Source organism: Dermochelys coriacea, chromosome 11, assembly GCF_009764565.3.
Source record: "Dermochelys coriacea isolate rDerCor1 chromosome 11, rDerCor1.pri.v4, whole genome shotgun sequence".
NCBI classification, from domain to species: domain Eukaryota; kingdom Metazoa; phylum Chordata; order Testudines; family Dermochelyidae; genus Dermochelys; species Dermochelys coriacea.
Genome location: NC_050078.2, coordinates 56,920,747 through 56,939,723, shown reverse-complemented (window position 1 = coordinate 56,939,723; position 18,977 = coordinate 56,920,747). Strand labels below are relative to the sequence as shown.

Sequence of the window (18,977 nt, the reverse complement as noted above, 5' to 3'; positions counted from 1 at the left end):
GTGAAACAGTAAAAATAAGAGACCAAAAACCAAGAGACCTCTTAATTAGTAATACCCTGGAATTTAAACTGAATCAAACTCATTTGTGATTTTTAATACAGAATTTCTTTAATATGATCCACCATAACAAAAGTACTAATAGATTATTTTAATTGCATCACTTGATCTAGTCTTACTATGCTGTAGAAAAAGGGGCAATACCCAGTGTATATTGGGTGGATACTGACAAAGCATAGTTATCTTTTACCCAACTATTATTGGGTAACTTAAGCTATGTTATAAGTACACAGCCAAATTCTGCCTTTGATTAACATCAGTTGCATACAGTGGGGAGCAGAATTTGGCCTAATGGCTGAGAAAGGGGGGATTTTGGTGGAGAAGCCTAAAATATCAGCCACAGAATAATATTTAAAGTGAGAATTTTGTAAATCTTTCAAATAAATTACAAAAGCTCAAGTATAGCTATGCTGACAAATGTTAAGCAGTTATGCAGGTAGCCCCTTGATTTTATGTTTCAGGAGCTGCCGTATGATGCCGTACGCTATATGACTGGAGAATGCAATTATGGTGGCAGAGTTACTGATGATTGGGATCGGCGCACGCTCCGTAGCATTTTAAACAAATTCTACAATTCTGAAATTGTTATGGATTTAGAATATAAGTTTGATAACAGTGGTCTTTATTTTGCCCCTCCTGAAGGAGATGTAAGTATTTTAAAATAAATGAACAGAGCCATAGACCAAAGGGAACATTTAATGCACAGCCACAGAGGCCACCTGGATAGTTAATGCATGGCAAGCTAGTGCAGGGTGAAGTCACACATCCCCCCACCCACCCACCCACCCTTTGCCATGAACTAAATGTTGGTGTAGACAAGCCCTTTAGTTTCCACTTCTGTAAAATGTGGAAAATATCGTCCGGAATGTAACTTGAGGGTCTGGTATCTAACTTGTGATATTTCTAAGGTGCTTATTGCTGTAATATCGAAACACTGAATTCATAAGAATTAAAGATAGATTTTTTTAAGGTATTAGATGGCGAGTGGGATTTTCTATGAGTGTTAGGCTCTTAGATGCTTTTGAAAAATTCCACTAGGTGCCGAAATATCTCAAAAAAAGCTGGGCCGTTGTCCTGTTTACACTAGCACTTTTAAAACACCAAACATGCACTGAGATAGAATCCTGCCACTACCTCAGAGCCTGAGGTGCTCAGCTTTTATGATGATGGGCATGGTATAAGAAACTAATTAGAATAAAATTCTTCTCTAAAATCGATGCCCATTGCATTTGGTAAATCTGGCACTAGATGATCGATTTGCTCAGGACGGCTGGACAGTGAGGAGATACTGCTTGTTTTGTTCGGGTTTTTGGTTTGTTTTTTTAAACTGTACTGATCACTTTAGAGGCACGTAGGGGTGTTTTCTTTGAGCTGCAACTGTCATAGACTGGAGAGCCTGTTTGATCTCTGACCCTTTTTAACCTCCTGTCACTAATCTTTTAAGTACCAAAGCTACATCGACTACACAAAGACCCTTCCATTGAACCCTTCCCCAGAGATTTTTGGGATGAATGCTAATGCTGATATTACCAAAGATCAGTCAGAAACTCAGCTGCTATTTGATAACATTCTTCTTACTCAGGTATGTAAATGATCATTATGTCAATTCGTCAGTACATTAAAGATACTGCCTACCTACAGTACGTTACTTAAGTTTACTGTTCAGCTGTGCTCTATTTAAGTGTGTTCCAGGAAGTTTCATATCATTTCTGTGTCCCCACTGTGATTACAAAACTCACTGGTGCTTCATTTTCTGGAAGATACTGAGTTAATCTTGTTTCATAATTTTGTGAATCGATGTTACAAAGAATTATTTTTTTGAAATGCAAGGGATTGAAGGCGAGAGCACTCAGAGCACTAGCTGAGCTGAACATTCCTAACTAATGTTTGTTCTTGGTATTGCTAATGTAATAATAAATCACCTAACATCATTATTAAAGCTGTAGGTTATTTTCATTTTGTTCTTATAGGAGGAGAAGAATTACTAATTTTGGCCCCAGTTTTTCATAGATTTAAGCATATCCATGATTTTACTCACAGGACGATAGATGCTGCGAAGATAGCAACAGCCAAGAGCTACTTTCTCATGAAGACACTGAAAAACATCCTATTAAATGACAATCTGTCCATAGCCTCTGCTTGCCAGAAGCTGGGAATGACCAACAGGATTGAATCACTTGATGATGACCTGTTCTGTTCATTCCCTCTGGGGCACTTGGCACTGGCCACTGTTGGAAGACAGGATACTGGGCTAGATGAACCTTTGGTCTGACCCAGTATGGCCGTTCGTATGTTCATTTGTCAGCATCCTAATGTGTACGGTTGGGGGAGGAATTGAAGTGAAAATATTTGTAAATGGTTCTGTTCTGACTACCCACATGTGCTGTGCTCTGTTCTATGTGAACTGTAGAAATCTTGCCTGGTCTCATACTTACACAGTTTCCTTACTTAGTGCATAGAAAAATCTTCATGTTTACATCACCAAGTCCCATGTTTATTCACAAAACATTTGCAGCATGTTCATTTATCACCTGTGTAAGATCACAGACTGGAGTGAATCACCTGGGGTGGTGAGAGGCTCAGTCTGTTTTCATTGAAGTCACTGGGCGTGTTGACATGAATGGGAGCAAGATCTGCTTTTTAATCTCCCTGCCCATTCACTTCTTGACACCTCTAGGCTTGATCTTTCATGACTATCAACAATCCCAGGTGAGAATTGTGATGTTAGAGTTTGTGATCAGGCCAATTCTAGAGTAATTCCAAACACACCAAAATACTGAATGAAAACCCACTTTGCCACTGATATAGAACGAGTAGGTCATCAGAATGGTCATTGCCTAAACATACTTAATGGGCAGGATATTGGTCCTTTGGACCAAGCCTTTTGAAGGTGTCACATACACTACACTTACAAATGGGGGAATCTCCAGTTTGATCATTGCACTGCATAATTCTTTCATTCCAAGACGGTTTTTTGAGCACTAAGAATATTTTTAATACTGATTTAATTTGTTTCTGTGTTTAAATATTTACTGGTACGTATAAGGAGACCTCATTTTTAACCTTTGGCTGTTTATAGTCTCGAGCCTCAGGTGCTGGTGCAAAATCAACAGATGAAATTGTTAATGAAGTAGCAGGTGACATCCTGAGCAAACTTCCCTCAGACTTCAGCATTGAGGCTGCAAAGAGGAGATATCCGACCATCTACACACAGAGTATGAACACTGTACTTGTCCAAGAGATGGGTCGATTTAACAAGTTACTGCAGACAATAAGAGACTCCTGTGTTAACATCCAGAAAGCAATCAAGGTATACTGCACCAAATATTAAAAAAGCAAATTATTAGGGGCTAAATCCTGTGAACTGTTGCGCCATCGCCTTCAGTTGCATTTAATGGCACTTTGCAGGATGGAGCCATCTGTCTGATGCACTATGGCAGTTCCTATATTATCAGCTATTCAATAGTCCAGGTGCCAAATGGATGTAATACATTTTGTATCACACAATTGTCTATATGCACAATGGAAGAGCAAAATACTGTCCTGCGTAGTGCGGCGAAGCCATACTCGCCTTCGGTGTTAGCAGGTTATAGCTCTGCGGTAATTTTTTTAATGGTCCTAAGCAACTTAGGCATCTATGTCTCTTCTGAAAATGGGACTTAGGTGGACGTAGCTGAAGTGGAAGTTAGGACAGTAAGATTTAGGTGACACTGAGATCCTGAGAACCCCTGCTCAGCTGCTGCCTAACCATGGAGGACCATAAAATCCCTAAGAGTTTGAGTTTTCACTGTTACTATCTCCTAGGTGCCTAGCCACAGAGCCTGAGGCACCTATTTCACGCTTACACCCCCATAGGATGCTCAAATGAGACTTTTCCCTACCTGCTGGGCCGACAGGGCCCAAACCAATAGACATTCTTAGGCACACAACCTCACACAGCATGAAAGGGGAAGGTTCCTTTAAACCAGCGGTTTAGGATATTCAAGTGGGATGTGTAAGACCCAGATTGGATTCCCTGTTTGAAGAAGTGATGTGACCTTAGGTTTTTCACCTCTCAGATGAGCGTCATAATCACTGGACAAGTGTTGGGCTTTCTCAGTTTCTCCTGTTTCAGTGGTTCCATGGTGTATTAATAGTAAAACATGTTGAAGCATAGAGAAAGCGAGAAGGGTGCTGTCATTCAGTCTGAACTGTGAACTCATTCCTGGAGTTTGGGACAGCTGCCCTAACCGCTAAAAGCCAGACTGTGTTTGCAAAAACAAGAGCCATCACCCCAATTAACGCATAGTGGTTAGGGGACTCACCTAGGATGTGGGAGATTTGTATGCAAGTCCCTGCTCTACCTGCCTTGGAGCAGGGACTTTTACTTAGCTCTTCCTTCCAGGTGAGCCTTCTAATCCCGGGCGGGGGTGTCTCTGAATCCCTCTTGTTGAAGCTGTTTCACTTTGTAATTAGAGCAGGCAAGTGAAATGGATCGTCCACATCACTGCCCTAACCACCAGATAGTAGAGTCAGTCTTTCTAGCCCAAAGACTAGTTATGTATACAAAACATATGGAACAGTTTCAACAAGAAACAGAACAAAAAAATCCACTGGATGATAGGCAATAGCTTGGTGGTTAGGGCCCTCAGCTGGAAGTAGGAGACCTGGGTTCATGTCCCTGCTCCAAATTGGGCAGGGATTTGATCCCCCTCCCAGGTTTCCACTTCCCAGCTGAGTACCCTAATCACTAGGCCAGGACATCTCATAATCCTGCTCTACTCACCCCCACCTCCCCGCTGCATTTATCTGGTTCCACTGCATGCCTGTTGTCTCAGGCCCCAATAGGGAGGCAGAGATCTTGGACTGCCTTCTTGGGAGAGGGCTCTCATGGCTTCAGCTTGTGCAAGAATGCTGAGCAGCTTATCAGTTGTGGAGTTGCATCAGCACTTAGGGGCTTTGTTCCTGTCTACAAGCAGAAACGTTTGGGCCTAAGAGACTTTTGGCACATACGGGTTAGTAGTTTTGAAAAATCTCAATGGCACCTTTGAATATCTGGCCCAAAGTTACTTTTGAAAATGGGATTTTAGGTTTCAATGTCACTTAGATGGTTTAAACATTTTATCCATGGACATAAATGTGATTTCTCCCAGTCAGTATGAATTCACTGCAGGATCCCATAGGGCAAGCCAAAGGGTTTGGGAAGAGTGAGATCTTGTTTAAAAACACATATCAATATTTAGTGAATGTGGCAAGAAAAATTAAAGCTAGCTTTGGGTGTAACAGCAATTGGGATTGTTGCAGAGGAACACGGAGGTACCTCACACAAGCTGCTGCATGCTCTGACCTCAAATGAGAGTTGAGGGTGCTCAGCCCTGCATTGCCTTGGGCCCTTAACAGTAGTAACTTTCAACTGTATCAGCATCCCTTTTCAAACCTTATTTTAGATAGGTGACAGGTCAGCAGGGCCAGGATAAATACATGTAAAATAATGAAAGGCATAGGAGGTGATGCAGTGGGGACTTGGATTCACATAAAAGAAGGTCAAGAACGCATTAAAAATTTGAAAGGAAGTTAAAGTGAGTAAAAAAGAAATTCTTAGTCACACAGACATAGGTATGGCACTTTTGAATATTCAGAAAGGGCGGGAACATTTATATTGGTAAGGAGAACATCCAGAACAACAATAGTAAGGCTTGTCAAACCCAGTAGAGCATTGGAAGGGATATAAACCCTCACATTTTAGGACTCTATTTCCCTACAGGCTATTTATTCTATAAGGGCATCTTGAACCTTTCTCTGAAGCATCTGATACTGGTCACTGGTCTGATGCAGTATGACAATTCCTATGTTTTTAGGTTCTCTCAGTCTGGTGTGGCCAAAACTTGGATTAGAGCTGTTGGAGTAAGAGCACAGGGTTTTTTTGGGGGGGTGGGGTGTCTGAGCAGACAGGGCAGAGTAACTGTTTCCTTCCCCACATCTGCTTTAGGGACTGGTGGTGATGTCCTCTGAACTAGAAGAAGTGGTAAGCAGCATCTTGAAAGGCAGAATTCCAGGAACGTGGATGAATAAATCTTACCCAAGCCTCAAACCACTTGGCAGCTATGTGCATGACTTTCTTACCAGGTTAAAGTTCTTACAGGTGAGCACACTCTGCTTAGGCAAATCTGCTCTGATTGCTATATAATTTTTCTCTCGGTGGCAGATGACACTAGAAGAGAATAGAAACACACAGGTATGTATTTTGCACAATGAATGTATAAGGAGTTTAGTTTGTATATGGTTGTGTACAGCAGTCTGCTCATCAGTGCATGTAATAAACCACTGCACTTTGTTATGTACTATACACCTCATTAAGATAGCTGCTGTCTATTAAAACTCCTGCCTGACAGATGGGCAATATTGGTGCTCACAGTGGATTCTCTAAAGGCCTCTTAACTGCCAACTGTTCCTGGCGCACACACAATGTTGCGGCATTCAGTGAAGTTTAAGAAATAACAGTATTACATTTATTAAAGCATAAGAAGAAAATACTGTTGATGGACTTTTATACTGAATTGCTGAAGTTAGGAAATCATTTTAATGCTCACTTTCTAATACCCAAGGGGCCAAATATCATACTTACAGAAAATTGCTTGGGAATTTGATGGCTGAGAGTAGCCACAAACTATGGAGTCCTTCCCCTCTAGATTGCTGGTTCACATAAAGTGTAAAATGTTATCAGGTTGTTATGATTATGCGATTCTAAACTAATGCTCACATTAAAAGCCACTTGAGGAACAATAGCCAATGGCATCTTGGACAATGTGGTAGTTAAAAAAAAGTGTTTTTGTTGGCTGTCTAAAATACCACTGGCTTCTGCAAAAAGACAACTTTTTGTGATATGGCTTTTACTACTATACTAAATTACTTTTTGCCTCCTAATGATTTCAAGGTACATTTTTTCTCTCTCGTTTTTCTGCTGTAGCTATGGTATGAACATGGAACTCCACCAGTCTTTTGGCTTTCAGGATTTTTCTTCACTCAAGCCTTCTTAACAGGTGCCCAGCAGAACTATGCCAGAAAATACACCATTCCAATTGATCTACTAGGGTTTGACTATGAAGTGCTGGAGGACAAGGAATACAAAAATGCTCCTGAAGATGGTAAACAAACAAGCTTTATTAGCCACCTACACTGGTGTAGGAAGTGTTATTTAGGGGTTACAGGTAGATACATTCCTGGCATTAACAGGCATTAAGCACTTAATGCCCAGAATCCTGGAAAATATAAGCCACAGTGGAGGCTTACACATTAAAGGCATAGAAATGACAACATTCAACAAAATACCTTTTGAATAACTCTAATAGAACACCACAAATTAAATATCAGCAAGACCATTCAGCTTATCTAGTGTCTGGTCAGTGAACCTCCTGAAGCAGGATTGTTCCATACACTATGTTAACTGGGGCAGATCCTCAGTGGAGCTATGACAATTTACATCAGCTGAGGATCTGGTCAAGTGCTTTACCAGTATCTACCACTTGCCTTAAGAAACTTTTCCACTATCTAACAGATCTCAAGTGATATTTAGCCTGAATTTTGCTGTTCTTCATTTCACTTTAGTTCTGTGCCCCAGTATTTGGAACATTTCACTAACCCAGCCGTGGGTCGTGACCCTGTGTTAATGGGGTCACCAGGGCTGGGTTAGACTTGCTGAGACCCAGGGCTGAAGCTGAAGCCCAAGCCCCACCACCTGGGACTGAAGCATGAGGGCTTAGGTTATAGGCCCCCTGCCTGGCTTGAGTTTTATCTTTGAGTAGCTATTAACTGCCAGCCAACATTCAGAGTTGGATACAGTATAGCTACTAAGAAATACCTACATTAAGTGAACATGGAGAATGAGGGACCAAAAAGACCATACTCAAAAGACAAGGAGGGACGGTCAAGGGCTGTGGCTGGAGTGCAAAGTAATCAGGGATTATGAGGAAGGAGGCATAAAAGTCAGCCCCATTCCTCCAACATAGCAAGGCCACCCCCATCAGAGGACATGGGCAGTCTCAACTTTTGTACCACCCGAGGGATACTGGGTCAAAAAACTGGCACACGGATTTCTGTATTAGTCAGTTGCACTATAGCCTCATGCATGATCTAAATGATTAAAAAAGTGGACCTAACTTCACACTGACTTCTAGTACCTTTTGGTTTCTGTGCCCAAACATCTTTTTATAACTTTCTGCTTAATTCAGGGGTCTACATTCGAGGATTGTTCCTGGATGGAGCTCGCTGGGACAGAAAAACTAAGAAGCTAGCAGAATCTTATCCGAAAATCCTCTATGATACAGTACCTGCGGTCAGTGTGTGTGCTAGACTACGCTGCGCTCCAAACCTAATCATATGACAGTCTAACATAGCAGGCTTAGCTTCTAACAATGATGTTTTAAAGAAGTACAAAACACCACATTTTTTTTCCTAAGTAAAAACTTTTGCCATCAGAGCTACCTCAGTCACTGTCACCACATTGCTGTGTACCAACCAATGTGAAGTAGCAACGTGTATATTTTTTTTACATATACTGAACTGAAAATATTTTGAGCAGCAGATCAGGCAATTTGTATGCAACAGAAGCACTGAGCATCCACAATTCGTACTGAAGTTAAGGGGAGAACTTTTTGTAGGGAGGGGGAGGAGCACTCAGCACTTTTCTGGATTATGCACAAGTTACTGCTGAACTACAAGTTTAGGAAGTATTTAGTGAGTTGTGACCAAATTGAAAGACTTAGAAACTTTATCCAGAAAGGTAAAAGGTTTATTCTGTACTTTATCATAGATGTGGTTAAAGCCTTGCAAGAGGTCAGACATTTCACAACGACCAAGTTACACTGCTCCAGTGTACAAGACCAGTGAGAGAAGAGGAGTCCTCTCCACAACGGGACATTCTACCAACTTTGTGATAGCAATGATTCTTCCTTCGGATAAACCGGAACAACACTGGATTGGACGGGGTGTAGCACTATTATGCCAGCTTAATTCCTAAATTTAGCATGGACACTTGTAGATGCTTATTTTTGAGATAAATCATTTGTGTAAGATGCATTTCAATTTTTAAATAGTACGGTCTAGTGAAATCAAAATATTTAAACAAATCCATTACACTCCTGCCTTTCAAGAGATTTAAAAAAGACTAAAATGTAAAATAAAGCTGTGTCATAAAACTTCATAAAAACCAACCAGTATGTTTGCTCCTTGAATAATTTTATTTTCTGAAGCTCCTTATAAATAAGGAACATACATAAAATGAACACAACACTGCTGACAATGAACAAAACAGCATTTGATCATTCCCAGCTTTATAAAAATTATTTAAATGATTTAGTTTAACAAAAAAAGATTTATAGCTCAGCAAGTATCTTGTAGGACCATAATCACATTTTTAAACTATAAACCATAATGGAAAAAATTCACACTGCATCTAGCTACTACAGTATTTTCTAAGCGTAATCACTGCTGATTGAGTGCAATGTGATCTACATCAAAATTCATATGGGATGTCACACAGTGACAGCATTGTAATATACAAGTAACATTTATGCCCTCCAACGAATACATGTTAAATGAGACTGTATTCAAGCCGAATGGAATGTTGAAGCCAAGTATACTGAAATTCAGATAGTCTGTAACTTGACATAAAACTACACTGAATTGGTTTGAAATTAAACACTGGTGGAAACCTACAGAAGAAGCCACAGCTGTTATATTGCTCTTCACAATCACAATAAATAGTAACAAACAAGGAAACAAATTCCATTCTTAGTGGAAAATGCAATACCTAATGCTTTAATATGACCATGTTTTTCCACGTGGGAAAAAGGTCTTCTGGAAAGTTAGTACCTTAGTACCATTTTCAAATGTGAATTGGGCACTTACCCCCCTTGATACCTTTGAGGATCGGGGCCTAACTCCCATTGATTTCAACAGGAGTTAGGCACCTAAATACCTTTGAGTGGCTGGACCTTCGTCTCATTGACATTCAGTGGCACTTATGCTCCTAAAGTCTGTTCTACGCCTAAAACTTAGCTTGACCTAGCTACATTGGTCAAGGGTGTGAAATAAGAGACGTAGTTAGACAGATCTAGGCAGATATTGACAAAAGAATTCTGCTGGTGACCTAACCACTGCCTCTTGATTTACCAGTGACAGAAAAACCATCACTGTAGCAAGTGTCTACACAACAGCAGTGCAGACATATCTTTATACTCCTAAGTCATTAATTGCTTTTGAACATTTTACCTAGCATATTTGTTACAAAAATCCACTCTAAACATTAAATGAGATGATGTCTGTGCTAATTAGGGTCTGATCTAGTGTTTTTATGTGCAAAATTCCAGCTGACTTCAGTGTGTTTTGTGCACCAAGGACTGCAGAATTGTACCCTTGACTTTGACGTCTTCACTGAGGAAGCCATGCCTTTCATAGAATGGACACTTAATACTGTATATGCAAGTTCCTTGATACTGCATTAGGAACAAATACTGGCAGGAGTGGCTGAGAAAAAGGAACAACTATATCGCTAAACTGAAGGGTCAAAAGGAACAGGAACACAGATTAATTTTAAACCAGAATGATGCTGCTGACTGGCTCATTCAGATGTTAAACCAATGCAATTTTAGCAGCTACACTGATGCTAAGCAGACTGAAACAAAACTTGACAGTGTGCAGCAAAATACAGCTTACCTGGCATACATAAAAATGAAAACTAGAACAGTAAGTTAAAAGAAGACCACCACCATGCTTAGGATTGGTCCTAGATTATCAAGTCAGACTGCAGAATTAACAGGGCTTGTACATCACACAAATTCACAATTTTAGTAGGACAGCAGGGGAGAAAGGAAACTAATTTACATCTGGCAATACAAGCATCTTGGCAGTAAGCAAAGGTAACCTGCTAGAATCAGTTTAAGGATTTTGATAGTTCACCCTATCCTCTCAACTCACACGTACCGGTAATTTAATGAAAGCTGCATTTATATACCCTAGATACCCAAGATCTAACAAATGTTAAAAAATATTAACTCCTTTTTTGCTGGAAGTGAGAATCTTCTAGCACACAGTCTATTGCCTGCAATGGCTGGTGCTATAAACTCTGATGCCAGGGCATGGAAGTAATACATTCAGACCTGATATTACAGCATTGTAAATGACCCACCAGTACTATATATACAGGGCATTTTTTTTTAATATAATCTTTGTACGTGGGTTCAGTACATTGGATTTCAGAAGCTATTACTGTAAAAAGGAGAAAAAATTTGAATCCCAAAATAAATTCAATTGTTAAAACTGAGAAATTCCATTATGGATCCTTTGTTAGAGGTGCGTTTGCACAAACACACAGCCACAATTTATCAGTAGTTTAGGTTAAGTGGCACCCAATATTCAGCATGTTTAGCTTCTCAAGCAAAGGATCAGGAATAGCCCATTAACCTTCTGACATCAGGGACTTCCCCAAATTAATACTAACTCTACTTCATTTTCCTACCAATAGCAAGGAGCTAACATCAAATAAATCTTCATCAGGAAAACTGATCCTCAATGGAATATAGCTCTTTGCAGCCGATTACACAGACCTGTGCATACTGCAACAGTCGGCCTCCTTAAACACAAACTTTAGAACGATGAAATGCAGTTTAATGTGTGTATCAACATGTTTTAAACAGATTTTTTTAAATTTAAAAAAGCACAGTTTTTCCAGTCAGGTGCTAAGTGTAGCATTTAATTGTCTTAGAGTAACATCCACCATTGTGCAGAGGGCCAGCATGAGGTATACATGGCATGTAAGCCTTATGTGGGAATTACATAGCACAAAGACCTTGTGCAGGCCCATTTGCAGAGGGATGGATTTCACCTTTAATGTTTTTTAGATTCTGTTCAACTGTAATGTGAAAAGACATTTCCAGGACAGACTAGATCTTTCGCTGCATGCTGATTTGTAAACAGTTGCACAATGCTTCATGTACAGCACACACAACTTTGTCTTTTCATATGCAACGTTTCCGACTTAAGTCCTGTCACTTGAGTTTGGAAGGTACAGTATGTGCACCATGTCTTATTTTAGTTAGCAAGCAGCAAAAGTTAATCTATGTGGAAACAAATAGACTGTACTTGTGTAGTAGTGCAAGCCACTGCCTTTTCGCTGAGCAATGTGCATACAGTACAACAGTGCAGACTTAAAGCCATACAGTAACATTGGAACACAGCAGTTCCTGGAAATGGTCAAAACTGGATGTCAAACACAATTTTATCTTCATACAGTGCAATCACCAGCATGATAGCAAATCCAAGGAGCAAGCCTAAATTCTGGAGAATGAATTGCCCCACTGGACAATATCCATGTTCTTCATTATCGCCATCTCCATGAAGCATTTCTGGAAGCTGAAAAAGGAAACATTTTACAATAGTTTACAAATATTGTGATGGAAGTGAAATAACTGTCTAGCTCACAACAAGGTACTTAGTAATAGCAATACCGAGATTCAGTTAGAAAAATCATCAACTAAAAAAGTGCAACTGGAGTAGCAGCATGCCTAGAGGTAGTCAATAAAACACCACCTGATCTTGACCTTATAAAACCGTTGTCACCAACCAATTATATACTTTTAAAAAGAGACTAGTAGGCTACAGAATCCTCCTTTGGGCATTCCAATGCAGTGTTCTGGCCCCTGTGTTGCTTGCTTATGTTGAATGTAAGCGCCTCACTGCACGTCTACACAAACTCTTACTATGTGGCAAGCTAGGACATAAGTGCACCATGCTGCACGCTGACCGTCTGTATGGACCTGCTGATGTGCACTAAATTTTCCCTAGCATGCATTAATGTACTGTGGTTTGAAACACCCCAGCTTGCTGCACCCTAAGAGTTTGTGTAGACATACCCTTCGGATAGGAACCATGCCTACTTCCTTTGAGTTTTGTTCCTTTGAGTTAAAAGTTAAATAGTTCTATTCAAGAAAACCCACACACTCTCTGAGGTAAACACCTCTATTACAAAGGAAGTGTAAAAATGCTTTGTATATTGCTCCAGTAATTAAACTGATATAAATACATTGTTGATATTGATATTATACAGATTGAGCTAATTAATTCTGACTTTTTTGCCATACTGCAAGCTTATGGTAGAAAAGATAAGTTTTCCCCTTATGAGTTCTCAGAAAATTCCATAATCTACTTTTATTAGTGCATCCAAAGCTCTGTTACTCAAGTTTAACAGCGATGTATGACTAATTACATTTATTTATCAATACCTCTAAAGTATAAAAGTAATACGAAACATGTAATTGTGTCAATTCAAGAGAAATTCCACATAAGCAATTAAAAAAAAATGTGGATCTTCTTGACTTGCCTCGTTAGAGATGAAGGCCAAACAGTATTGAACACTTGTATCTAAAAGAATCTTGAACTTAACATTGGAAGCTCTGAAATTAAATGGGACACTTTCTAGTACAACCACGATGTGTATAAACAGAAATAATTTTTTAATAATGCAATTTCAAATCCCTACACAAGAAGAGCATGAGAAAAAATAAATGTAATTCTTTCCTTCATCCAAGGAACTCCTTACCTCACGAAGAGACTTCCATACATAATGCAGGAGAAAAATACAATAAAGGAATTGTCTTCTAGTTAGAAGACTTAATTATTCTACAGAGAAATCAAGCTTGCTGATCCAGAATTCTGATTTATAAATTCTTTATGATGGTAGGCATTGCTTTTCTGTGTATTGGTTATTCTTAATACCTGAATACACTACAAGTATCAGGAAAGAATGTGACAAGTTGTCAACTCTGTGGCTTCTACCCGGACATGCATATTGCCCACCCATCTTATACAACACTCTGCTAGTAGCAGTAGACAGCACAAGGCATCTGGTGACTTTAAAAAGCATTGAGACCTTACATTTCTTTAAAAAAATACTTTTTGGACCAATATGTTCATTAATTAGTTCTGCAGTAGGCTAGACAGCTGAGCAAACAGCTATCAATAAGTCACTATAGCATTATTACAAGATATCCTAGGTCATGAAGCATAATGAAGAGAGTCCCAGTCTCACACTGTGAAAGATCACAAACTTCCTATTCATGTTAGTAGACAAGATTTGTTGAAGAAATGAATTTACATTACGAGTGAATTCTCTTCACCAAGTAATACAAAAACGTAATCAGAGAATTGTGTGGGAACTGCTACTGCCAATTCTCTCTTGCATATCTGCACTATCTGGAAGAAGCAATCATAATTCAAGTTTTGTAATCAACTTCTACAAAGAGACAACACTGGTATTCCACATCCATAACCACTTTCAAGGCTACTCATTCTCCAAACTATAATCTAGCAGTTAGTTTAAAATATAGGAAAAATGCAGTGCTGTGTGGCCATAGGAGATAAATACATTCCTCATTCATGAGCACAAATAAATGGGAGTGGAGTTCTTGGAAGAGAAGACATTATCTTCTATATATTCAGTTCTGTCACATATCCCTGCTCCCTCCCACTCCCCCAAACAACTGTAGAAACAAACAGCAGGTTCAAGACCCTTTTAGAGTATGTCTGCATTGCAGCTGGTGTGCAAGAGGTCAACCTGTGTGATATTTCACACACTACTTCTACCAGAATGTTTTGGCCACTCTTCTGAGTAGATCCCAGCCTGTCTTGCAATCTAGATGCGATGGAGCAGACAACACTACAGGCTCATCAGGGGAAGATGAAGAAGTGGCAGCTGGAGCAATTTCAGAAGGGTGGTGACGTTTCTCAGGGGTCTGAAGTAGTGGCGGTGGAGCAGGAAACTCCTGAGGTTACTGACGGGGTTGAACTCTCAGACTCATCAAGGGAGCAGAATCTTACCCTGGAGTGGATAGAGGAGATGGGTCTTCTAAAGTGAGCCTACTAGGAGCCTAGTTGGATCAGGAATGAGGGCCACAGGCATGTTGTCTACAAAGAGTGTGTGTGTGTGTGTACACACCAGGTGAAACTCCAGTCCTTATAATGTCTGTGCCTGTTTTGATTGTGTATGCACCCTTGAACTCCCTGTCAGAGAGCAGATCCTCCCTACTTTTGTTTGAGACTGATGGAGAATGAATAGTCCTGCTGTAGAAGTGGAGCAGACCTCATAGGAGTCCCTAAGATTTGTTTAGGGATCTCCCTCATTGGTGCTGTAAGTACAATCTGTGCCAACAGCCTGCCAGAGCTTGATATTCTAACTGCTGAAGACAGAAAAGGACACTCAGGAAATTCAGACACCACCAAATCCCTCAGTACCACAAAGCTCAGTGTTGATACAGCCATTACCGATGAAAATAAATTAGAAATCTTCAGGGCTGGAGTAGACAGTGTCAATGACTATGATAATGACGAAGCTGGTACTGATACAGAAAGCACAGTTGCTGAACTCCTTAAAAACAATACTGCAGCATCGGTGTAGGTGACTGCTATGGGCTGTTTTATCGTCAGTACTGACATGGGTACTAGGGTGCCATGGGAAACCATATTCATATTCAGGCTTTGAGCAACCCTTAAGACAAGGCTAAGCAAGGCTATCTCTGCCCTTTTTTCTTAGAAGGTCCTATTCAGTGATCTATTCTTATGCTCTTTGGAAGAGCAATGATGAGGCCCCACCCACAGTCAGACAAGGATTTGGGAACAGAAACCTCTGTGGACTGAGATAAAGAGGCTGGAGCCTGGGAACTGGTAGTGCCTGGGGCACTCTTAGAAGAAGACTGCTCAGATCTGAGTCAGTCTTGTGTATTGGATCAGAAGCAGGTCTTAGATTTATCCAGAGAAACAGTTTACAAGAGTGTCTCTTACTCTGAGTTTGTTTTGAAAATGAACAACAAATAGAACATTTGACTAATGAAGTGCCCTCACCTAAACAAAATGAACATTTTGAGTGGCCAGCATTAAAAGATATATAGCCATCTTGCATAAGGGACAATACTTAAAACAGGGGGATTTTTGTTCAACCATAAAGGATGAAGACCTGGTACCAGGCAACAAAACAAAAAAATGGCGGGGGGGAAGACACTGACTAACAAGGGAGCTTAATAACCAAAACCACAAAACCATCAAAATACGGTATTAAAACTAGTCTACAGTCAGCTCTAGCTAGAAGTTAAGCAAACTAACTATGCTGGTGCTCTAGAGTAAAGGACACTAACAGCAGTTCCATTTTTCAGCCATATGCAATAATAAAGATCTGAGGGATGGTTGTCCTTGCTCCACCCTTTTGTGCTCTTAGGTGCGAGGGCAGTTAGGGTGCAGGCATGGGCCAAAAGACTCCACACCAAAAGTGGACCACACATCAATCATCACTGAAGTTAAGATTTTGTCACGGTTATTTTAAGTAAAAAAGTCAGGGACAGGTAGCAATAAAATTTTATGGAAGCTGGTAGCCTGTCCCTGACTTTTACTAAAAATAAGGAAGGCACGTGACAGGGGATGACTGAAGTCCGAGGGGAGTATATGAGAGAATGAGCCCTGCAGCGTGGTGGGAAGGGGGGAGAGCCTGTGCAGCTGAGGGCTGCTCCCACCAGCTGACAGCTCCGGCCCCACTGCCCAAGGATGAAGTGGAAAATGTCACAGAGGTTCATGGAATCTATGACTTCCGTGACATAACCTTAGCCTTAATCATCACTCTAAGAAGCAACATTTGTTAAATTTGACATTTGTCACAAATTAACCTTATAGCCATATTTACCAGCAACCTTTTCTAAACATCCAAACGGATATGTTTGGGACCAAATGTACGCATCTGATGAAGTGAGCTGTAGCTCATGAAAGCTTATGCTCAAATAAATTTGTTAGTCTCTAAAGTGCCACAAGTACTCCTTTTCTTTATGCGAATACAGACTAACACGGCTGCTACTCTGAAACCAGTTTTAGGATTGATCTCCACTTAAAATCATGGACTGCCTTAGAGTATCCAAACACATCCTCACAAAGCAGCAAAAATCAAAAGATAGTCTAGAAGGGTGACTTTGTCACTGGGAGAGCAGCAAGTGGCATTAAAAAAGTTTTTATATCTTAACATGCAACCCTGAGACTGAGGGGATTTGGTCAGATGAAAACCCAAACAAGTGGGACATTGCAAAACGCTGGAGGTTTCCCCCACGAATTTACTATACTATACTTTTTAAGAGCTAGCAAGGTATGAATGGCTGTCTAGAGAATTGCCTGTAGGTGGTTTGCTTTATTTTGTGCAACACAAAAAAATAAGTTACACCGTGGGTTATTTAAAGTCACAGATTTCATACATGCAGAATAAGGCAATACAAAATGATAATCTTACCATATCTACCAATGCAACATAAAGGAACATGCCCGCGGTGATTGCAAAGATCCATAAAGTGATATTATTGGCATACTGTCCAACAGCTGTGCCTATCAGCATCCCTATGTAAGCCATCATAGCAGACAGGAGGTTGTACACAATGGCTTGCTTTACTGTCATACCTGCTTTAAGCAGCACGGCAAAATCACCTGAAATTGAGACAGAATAATGAAAGTTTTTAATTGTCATAATTTCACAAGAGACTGAATAGATGCATTTGCCCTCAGTTATATTATCTAATCTATCTAAGGGAGTACTAAAGTGTCTATCATTGTGGCAAACATACTGGAGGCTTTTTTTTGAGGGGAGAAGGGGCAACAGTGTATGACTATATAGCCTACAATACGTATCACTTCCTGGATTAAAATCTGATTTCAAAGGCAATCATGACTCATACTAGCTGATATGGGGCATTAACAGAGCTTTGAAAAGATCCCAATCCAGCCCTCCCAGTTAGAGTGCAGTTGTGAAGTCAGTCAGGTTTGTATGTACAAAAGGAATGAAGTTCAGAGAGTGGGGTGCTGGCTTTTTAATAAAAAAAATGCAGATTCATTCTTGACAAGTCCCTCAGATCTTATTAGCGTTCCTCTCATCTTGACAGATTCTATTTTGCATGTGCGTAAGGATGATAAACAGACATTATCTGTGACTTCATACAGCATATGAAGTTGGAAAATGTAGCACCGGGGAAGGGAAGAGAGTGATGGTCAAACAGATTTTCAGGAGAAAGCAAGATTACACAAATCCACACTGATTTATACATTACTGGCTTGAGATATGTTACATTAACCTTGTATCCTATTGTGATGTCAGTATTAAGTATTTGCTACACTATAATTATCTCCAACAGTAATATACGCGTAGAGAGGTCGGGTTTGCACCTCCTTTTGTTGCTTTATTTTTAAGCTAGGTTTAGTAGAAGTCACCTGTGTCTAAAGATGCAGGACAACAGAATTTCCAGTGCAGCGGATTTAAATTCTATTTCAACAGTTCTGTTTCCGTCAAACATATTATTTGTGAATTCTGGGGTGAAAAGTGACACTGATGCATCCCATGAGAACAGACGAAGACTTCATGTCCGATGTAATGCAATATATGGGATTATTCACAGTGACCTAAAACTGAAAGTAAGTAGCAAACATCTCCCACTGACAATTTAATCAGAGTTTACAGTCAGATGAAAACAAAAAAAATGGTTATCTGTCTCTCGTAAAAGACAGTTACTTGTTCCGTAACTGGTGTTCTTCAAGATGTGTTGCTCATGTCTATTCCACAGTAGGTGTTGCATGCTCGCCATGTGCACCGGTGCCGGAAGTTTTCTCCTTAGCAGTACCCGTACGGGGGGAGCACTGCTGCGACCCTGGAGTGGCGCCTCTATATTGCACTATAAGGGGAGCTGCGCACTCCCCTCACCCTCAGTTCCTTCTTGCTGGACAACTCTGACAGAGGGAAAGGAGGGGGGGGATGTGGAATAGACACAAGCAACACATCTCGAAGAACACCAGTTACGGAACGGGTAACTGTCTTTTCTTCTTCAAGTGACTGCTCGTGTGTATTCCACAGTAGGCGACTCCAAGCTATATCTGTT

The 18,977-nt window shown here is 40.3% G+C and overlaps 2 protein-coding genes across 10 annotated transcripts in view; one reads left to right on the top strand and one right to left on the bottom strand.

Moving 5' to 3' along the window:
* The window catches only part of DNAH7 (dynein axonemal heavy chain 7), a 308,475-nt gene extending 299,290 nt beyond the window's left edge, over window positions 1-9,185 (top strand). The window contains exons 58-64 of the mRNA XM_038420958.2: window positions 519-704; window positions 1,502-1,639; window positions 3,137-3,367; window positions 6,026-6,178; window positions 7,004-7,181; window positions 8,265-8,368; window positions 8,846-9,185. Of these exons, the coding sequence (XP_038276886.1) occupies window positions 519-704; window positions 1,502-1,639; window positions 3,137-3,367; window positions 6,026-6,178; window positions 7,004-7,181; window positions 8,265-8,368; window positions 8,846-9,052 (1,197 nt within the window). The 3' untranslated portion in view covers window positions 9,053-9,185. The remainder of the gene's footprint in view (window positions 1-518; window positions 705-1,501; window positions 1,640-3,136; window positions 3,368-6,025; window positions 6,179-7,003; window positions 7,182-8,264; window positions 8,369-8,845) is intronic.
* Window positions 9,186-9,253: 68 nt separating this feature from the next.
* Window positions 9,254-18,977, bottom strand: part of SLC39A10 (solute carrier family 39 member 10) — a 78,121-nt gene continuing 68,397 nt past the window's right edge. For 5 of the 9 annotated variants that reach the window (XM_043505493.1, XM_043505494.1, XM_043505497.1 and 2 more), the window contains 2 exons: window positions 17,348-17,538; window positions 9,254-12,444 (listed from right to left, as the gene is read on the bottom strand). In XM_043505493.1, coding sequence (XP_043361428.1) covers window positions 12,286-12,444; window positions 17,348-17,538 — 350 coding nt within the window. In that variant the 3' untranslated portion in view covers window positions 9,254-12,285. The other 4 variants (XM_043505498.1, XM_043505499.1, XM_043505500.1 and 1 more) reach the window with 2 other exon arrangements.